Consider the following 7426-nt stretch of genomic DNA (forward strand, 5'->3'; position numbering starts at 1 on the left):
GGGGGGGGGAGTCCGCTCTTTTCCTAATGCAATCTGGGGCCGCCGCGGGCCGTGAAGGTGACTACGGCGTGATAATGTGAGCGGGGCCGTTAACAAATGTCTGATACACACACACTGACACACACACACACACTCACACACACACACACCAAGGCGCCGCGCACCCAAAACAGAAAGTAACAAGAGCCGCGAACAATGCTAGGCTCATGCACACATCACACATGCAAATGGAACATGGCTAATCGGGTAGCGTCGTCGGTTGTCAAGTAGAGAAGATCAGCTGTGTGGTGGAAAAGAAAAAACAGAGACTGATTGGAATAATCTAAATTTAGACGGCGGCCGATAACCGTAAAAACCTAGGGGAGCGCGCCCCGCTGCCGTTCAGTCAGTGACGTCGCCTCGTTAACAAAAGAGTGACGTTGTGAAATTACATGCGTCATCTCTCGTTGTCGACTCGAACAGTGGCACCTCTCTCGAGACCCCTGAACCTAATCAGTTTGAGCATACGGTACGGAGGAAGAAAAAGAAAATATGATTGAATATCTTTAGCAGCTCGACATCGCTCATGACGTCGCCGGACAAGTAATGACGTTCAAACAAGTGACGTTCAAGAAAGTGACGTTCAAGTGACGTTGTCAAAGACGCTGTCACGCGGTCAGGGCGACACGCGCTCCGCCGCGGTCCAAGGTCCTCTGCCTGCTGCTCGCGTGGTTTTGCCTTAGCGCCTTGCCACTGCCTTTTATTCACCGACAAGGTTGCGAACAGCGCTGCCAACAACAGACCAACACACTCACACACACACAGCTTTGCTGCTCCTCCACGACACACAGAGAACGCGTTCAGAAACAGAGGAGAAAAATGCCATGAAACAGGAAACGAGCCGGTGCCGCTCTCCTCGTCTCTCCCCCCCGCCCGCCGCGCCGCCACCCTCATATCCGGAAAAAGTTGTGAAACTAGTCTTTGCATAATAAGGCAGGCTACACATGTACCCACCGCACCGAGCGCGCGCGCGCGCCCGAGCCAGAGTCGTTGATACGGCCTGGGCATTAAAATATTGTTTCTGGCGTTATTTTCGACCGATTAATCCCCCTGCCGTGTATGTGTGAGCACACACACACACACACTCACGTGCGCTGTGCTCTGCGTACAGAGTGCCACTCCTGCTTTGAGCCTCAAATTATACACCCCAAGCACATGCTGCTGCTGCTGCTGCTGCTGCTGCTGCTGCTGGGCACGGGCGGCGGCGGGACCCCCGGGGGTAATTAGGAAGGGCCTCACGGCCTCACCTGCCCCCGCACAGCGCCCCGCGCGCGCACAGCAGCGTCCCGCCCTCGATGCACAACTACTAATTAATAACACGGGCATTTTAAGCGTAATCCAGCCGCGCTTACTCCTCCTTGTCGACAGGGTATAGAGCGTTGCAAAGGTTCCCGCCCCATTCACGACACAACGACCCGCCCAACCGACCGCCGCCGCCCCCCGCGGCCGACCGCGAGAGAGAGAGAAAGAGAGAGAGAGAGAGGCGCGCAGATTCGAAAGTAATACACTCAACGGTGGTGGTGGTGCGGGCCGGGCTTGTGCAGCAGCACCGAAATGAAGCAGCACAGGTCGTCATTATTACCCCCGAAAAGGGGCACATTAAAATTTGCTTTTATTATTTTTTGGCGGCGCGCGCGAACGAACCCGGTGTGTGAGGAAGGGAGGGGAAACAACGGGGGCTGCGGAATCTGAACGCCGCACACAGCAGAGAGCATCAAGAGCGCGCGCGGTGCATATCGCCATACTAATTGCTGCTCTTTTACTGCCCCGTTTGCAGAGCGAGAGAGAGAGAGAGAGAGGGTAAAGGAGTGAGATCGCATCGCGCACTCAGAGTATACGATGAAGGCGGAGGAGGGGCCCGGCGCCCGGCCAGGGCGCGACGGTCGCGGCGTTCCGCCCCGAAAAACTTTTTTTTCGCCATAATTGAGACATGAAACGATTCATTACGCCGCCGCGTTATTGGGCGTTTCTCACGCGCTAAAGGCTTTTACGGCCAGCGCCTCCCCAAATACGGGCACACACACACACACACACAGAGAGGCGCGCATAGCGCACAGGTGAGTGGGCGCAACGCGACGGGGAGCCCCGCCGTGGTGCCCGAGTGGAGCGAGTGCGAGTGAGACGGCCGGATAGGATCTACAACAACCTCACAAACAAACCGGTTCCATCAAACAAAGGCAGCAGCAGCAGCAGCCGCGGCCGCGGATCCTCCGCGTAGCGCCGGCCGCGGTCTGTTGTTTCTCATTCTAATTTTTTTTGTTTTTTAGATCCTCACATGACGCCCCCGCAACATACAAGGGGGAAAACATAGAACACGAAGGGCGCCAACAAACAAAAAGCAAAAGTCTAAAATTTTAGAAAATAATAAAAAGACAAAGTTGCAAAGCAGGAAGAAAACGGCGTTGAATCAACGGTAATACATGCACACGTCGCGACGATAAACGCGCCGCGAGCAGCCACACCCACCGCCACCTTCATCACCGCGACGCGAACGAGCCGAAAATTTGGAGGTGGCGGAGGGAAACACGCCCGCGGCGGGCGGCGGCGGCGGGGCCGGCGGGGCGCGCGTGCGGCGGCGAGCCGCGGGGCGGGGCTGGCGGCGGGGCCCGTGGGTGCGACGGAGAGCGCGGCGCCTGCTTGAGGGGGGGTCCGCGCGAGAGCGAGGGAGAGCGCGCGACAGCGCCCCGGCACCTCGTAACTTGGGGCAAAATACGAGCCCGGGCGCGCGGTGCGGACTGGTGTGCCGGCGGCGCTACCGTGCGGCCCGCACCCAGCCCCCGCCGGGCAGTAAACAATACTTTATCGGCCCATTTCGGCTCGAATATTTTCGAGTTGAAATAATAACGCCGTAGTGTGGTCCGACACGTGCCCTATACGCTTTGCACCACGGCGCGCGCGCTCGCTTTCTATTTGTTCAGAGATCCGGCGGGCGATATAGGCCGTTGTCGTCTGCTTGCGACAAATCACTCTCCGCGCACAGCAGCAAAACGCTCGCGGACATTATTTTCGTCGGCCTCGCGCGCCTTGAATTTTTTTTGTCGTCGTTGGTGTTGTTTTGGGGAAATGCGTCGGTCAGGGTCACCGGCCGCCGCCGCCGCCGCCGTACGGCCGCCCTAACCTCACTCTACCGGCCGGGTCCTCGCCACCGGGTGGGTCGCCGCCGGCCGCCTTGGTGCAGTGCGTGTGGTCCGGCCGCCCCTACTGCGGAAGCGACGCAACTTTTAATATCCCCCACCTTCGCGTACGAGTGCTATTCGCGGGCCGCGCGTCGTGGCATGACCAGGCGCCATATTCAAAGAGTTACAAAATCACGAAGAGAGACGAAAAAAACAAATAAAACAGCACACAAACACGCCGTCGTGTCGAGGGAAAAAAATCTAGCGTGGAACGCTCGCTTGGCGCGCGCAGATCCGCTCGCTCCGCGAATCGCGTGGAGGGCCGACATTTTTATTATGTATTCCTAGTCCATGTCCTAAAGAATGTGCGTGTTGTTCGTGAATGTGTGTGTGTGTTTGTGTATACGAGCGCGGCCCCCCGCGACCCCAACCAGCTGTCTGCATGTGCACTCCAGTGAGACGAAGGCAGTTTGCTTCTAGGTCGACCAAGGCTGCTGCCGCCACAGGCTACCTTCACTAACCGTTCACGCTTCGGGCGGGAACTCATCAGCAGTACACACGAAATAATAGCACACCCACACACACACTCGGAGGCACAATGATACATAATTACTATCGAATCGCTCGTTACTATTTGCATGGAGCAGCACATTTTTAAATTATCTACAATCGAGGAAAGATAGAATGTGCTGTGAACGGGGGCGCGCGCGCGCTCACGAGCAGCGGGGCGATCATTGCCGTCCTGCGGCGCCCCTGGCGAAGCCCGCAGCAAAGCCATAGCCGCGCACTGCGCTTTCATAAACGTGGTGCATAAATGTGTGTGTCCTGGGCGGGCCTGGGCGGGCCGGGCAGGGCAGTGCCTCCCCTGCGCCGCCGCCGGGGGGCCCCCGGCCTGGCGAAGCAGCAGCAGGGCGACATTCATGGGAACGGCGCGGTGGCGCGTCCCGTGCGGGGGGTCCCGCCAGACGGGCTGGGTCCCCGAGCCCCCACGGCACGGCCGCAAAGACCGCCCGGCCCGGCACTACCCGGAGCGAGGCAACGGCCGCGTCAGGTGCCGACGACGACGACGACGATATCGCAGATATAATGCGCTTATATTCCTCGCGCCGTCGTACTACTCACCTGGCTGTGTGGAGATCCTCGGAAGGCCAGCTGGGACATGGTGTGGGGGCGGCCCACATATGACACGCCTTTGCGCGACTCGCTCAGCGGGGCAAGTCGGCCATGTTATCAATCAGCAGCACCCGCGGCGGGGCGGGGCGGCGCATGGCGGGGCGGGCCGCTCAGGCCGGGCAGGCCACTCAGTTAATTGCAGTCCGTCATGTTTGTCCACTTGAAAGGCGCCGCGCGGCCGCGTTATCAACCACGGCAGGGCCCGGCAGGCGATGCCTGGAAAGAGGAGAGAAAACCCAACAGGAGTGAAGAGTAAATTTTTGTGTCGTGTACACAAGGCGGAGATAAGCGGAGGGGCAGCGCGGCACCTTAAAACACGATCGCGAAACAGGACTAATGGAGAGAGAGAGAGAGAGAGAGAGAGAGAGAGAGTAGTGAGTACCCGGGCGTGTTTGTATGTGCGCCGGCCGCCGCCGCCGCCACGGCGCGACAGTGTTGATACGCGCCCGTAGAGCCGTCAAGGGTCTCGATGGAAATCTGTCGCCAGCGGCAGCGGTCACACCGAAAGGAATCAGAGCCATCATCGCGTGGTCGGTCGCGCCTTACTCTGATGTCTCGACCCGGTAAAATATTTTTGAAAAATAACAAACAGTAACAAACTATATTTTCTCGCAGGTTTCATAATTGTATTCCAGGCGTTTGATATACGGGGATCTGAAAGGCATCTCAATTGATTGTGTGTGGGCGTGGAGTGGCTAATTGACACGGTGTCCGCACCTCCGCCGCTGCGGTGGCCGGAGCATCGCCAGCGAACGAGATGGTAAAATAATAAAAAATGCATCCGATTGATTCCCCGTCTAACCTTAAACCCCCGACTTCCGCGCCGCGTGACAGTACACAACGCGTCTTGTTGAGAAGATGAAGAGGCGATATACGAGTACACCTTGTTCCGACGCTGACGATAGCATCTTCTTTTGCCGCGCGTCGTTATACGATTTGTCCCCGCGCCTGTCATCGTCCATTTTCTTCTACGGAATATAATTATCGTGCAACTCATCGGCCCGGAGGAGCCCGTACGGCGGGGCGTGGCGGAGCGGGGCTCGGCGGGGGCCCAGGCAGCAACAGCAGCAGCACACAATATCTTGATCTCGATGCCCCCAAAACGCGTCGCCTCGCGCCGCACGTCGGCCCAGGAGAAATATGAGTGTGTGGTGAGTCCGACCCGTCCCGGAGGCTCGGCCGGCGCCGGGCGGCGCGCTGCACGACCGACCGACCGAACGGCCGTTGACCAACACCTGGTTTCGCAATTAACTGTTATTCCCGCTTGGATTTACTAGGCTTCGAGTCGGGTTCCGTTCCGGGGCGCGACGCGCTCGCCGGGCCGAAGACGTTTGCGTGCAGCGCTTCCGCCTCTGTTTTCATCAAAAAACACGGCCGGTCGAAAAATAGAGCCCCGTGCCGAGATGCTAATGGTGTTCGCTGATACTATCGTAGGGCCTCGCGGTATATAAATGAAACAAATGCCGTGCTCAACACATGTTCGGTCCTGACCTTAACACTTGCAAAGCAGCCGTCTATCGTTAAGTCGTGATTTAGATTGACCCAGAACCTTTGTAATCATTCACCGGCCAGTGTCTTAAGTTGGCTTAATCAAGGCGCACACTCGAATGGTAATAAGACACGCGACGACAGTGGTCGTTGTCATCGGCTAGTGTCTAGGAATATCTCCGCGGAAGAAAGGAATATTCCTATTGAGGTGACAATGTATTGGAACTACTGCGCCCGAGTTTTGCTCATATTTCGGCGCTTAATATCAACATCATCAAAGCTTTGTCGTGCAATATTCGATAACCACTACACAAATAAAAATGAAATGGGAATTCGCAAGCTCGTCCGGGACGGACAAGCAAAACATCCAATAATTTCCACCACCAGTGACCGATGGTATCCGCGGGCGCGCGAATGTGATGTCGCCGCGCAGCTGTAACTCACTTGCATCACGACACCACTAAACGCCGCCGCGAGTGAAACGCGCGAAACGCGAGTTGTCCGTCGTTTAATTCCCGATCATAACGCGCGCGGCGAGTCTGTTCAATTAAAGACCGAGCGCGCACGCTGGCGATTTGTTACGGGGTGGTTGACACGCCGCACTGGCGCGGCGTACACATGTCCATGTGCCCCTCACACTGTTGGGCGCGACAACTCAGGGGGGTGGGTGGACGGCTGGCGCGTGCGTGTATGGATGTGGGGTGTGTGTGAGTGAGTGTAACAGAACAGCGAGTGAACTAGACACAGCCGTGTAAGAAGATTTCAACTCACCTCAAGCAGCTTGGTGAATCCAGCGGGCGGTTAAGCAGAAGTATCCAGAGAAAAGTGCAGACGTTGCGTCGTCGCGTACATCCAATATTTGTGCACTTTTAATCCACTGATATCGACCACAAAATCACTGCACTGGCTTGTCGTCACAAAGATGTTTCAACACTGTGATGTTCTTGATGCACACACACTGTCACGATGTCACACTGCTGTCACCACAAATCACAGATTTTTTCAGATTTGCACTTTTAATTTTTTTCTTCCGTTGTTGCACTGATGATGAAAGAAGCACTGTCGATTTTTCCAACGGCGATGGGAGAGGAAGCATCCACAACTGTAAGCACACACACACACGCGCACGATCACTGACTGTCACTGAGCACTGGTTGAGGTTAGAGGCAGGTGGAGGCCGGCGGCAGCCCGGCTCGCTCAGCAGGCTCGGCTCGGCTCGGCTCGGCTCGGCTCGAAATGCCCAGCACAGGCCCCGCTCCCCTCACTGTAGACTGACTGCTACTGTGGGCTCGCACCTCGCTCCGTCACCGCAGCGCGCACCGGGGCAGCACGGGGCAGGCAGGGGACAGGGTCCCCCCCTCGCTAGTCAACACTCATTCGTCGGACGACGAAAAAAGAAGAAGGGGAGGAGGAAAAAGAATAGTGAATGATGTAGATTAAACCAAGAAAGCGGCGGAGGTGGCGGTGGCGGCAGCGGCGGCAACGGCGAGCGAGCGCGGTGGTGGGGGCGGCCGGCCGGAGGGGTGGGGGAAGCCTGACCAGCTATTAGCGTGTCGGCCGTTGACAAGCATCCGCAGCGCAAGAAACGCGGATTCAGTCAGAGGGGCGGG

The 7426-nt window shown here is 57.4% G+C and overlaps 1 protein-coding gene across 1 annotated transcript in view; it reads right to left on the reverse strand.

The window, feature by feature from the left end:
- Window positions 1–7267, reverse strand: part of LOC113202418 (iroquois-class homeodomain protein IRX-2) — a gene marked incomplete in the record, with an annotated part of 46390 nt that extends 39123 nt beyond the window's left edge. Inside the window, 2 exon segments of the mRNA XM_052266171.1 lie at window positions 4278–4544; window positions 6588–7267. Of these exon segments, the coding sequence (XP_052122131.1) occupies window positions 4278–4316 (39 nt within the window).
- Window positions 7268–7426: the final 159 nt, after the last annotated feature.

The sequence above is a fragment of the Frankliniella occidentalis genome, unplaced genomic scaffold (genome assembly GCF_000697945.3).
Source record: "Frankliniella occidentalis isolate FOCC.00 unplaced genomic scaffold, Focc_3.1 Scaffold36, whole genome shotgun sequence".
In the NCBI taxonomy this organism is placed as follows: domain Eukaryota; kingdom Metazoa; phylum Arthropoda; class Insecta; order Thysanoptera; family Thripidae; genus Frankliniella; species Frankliniella occidentalis.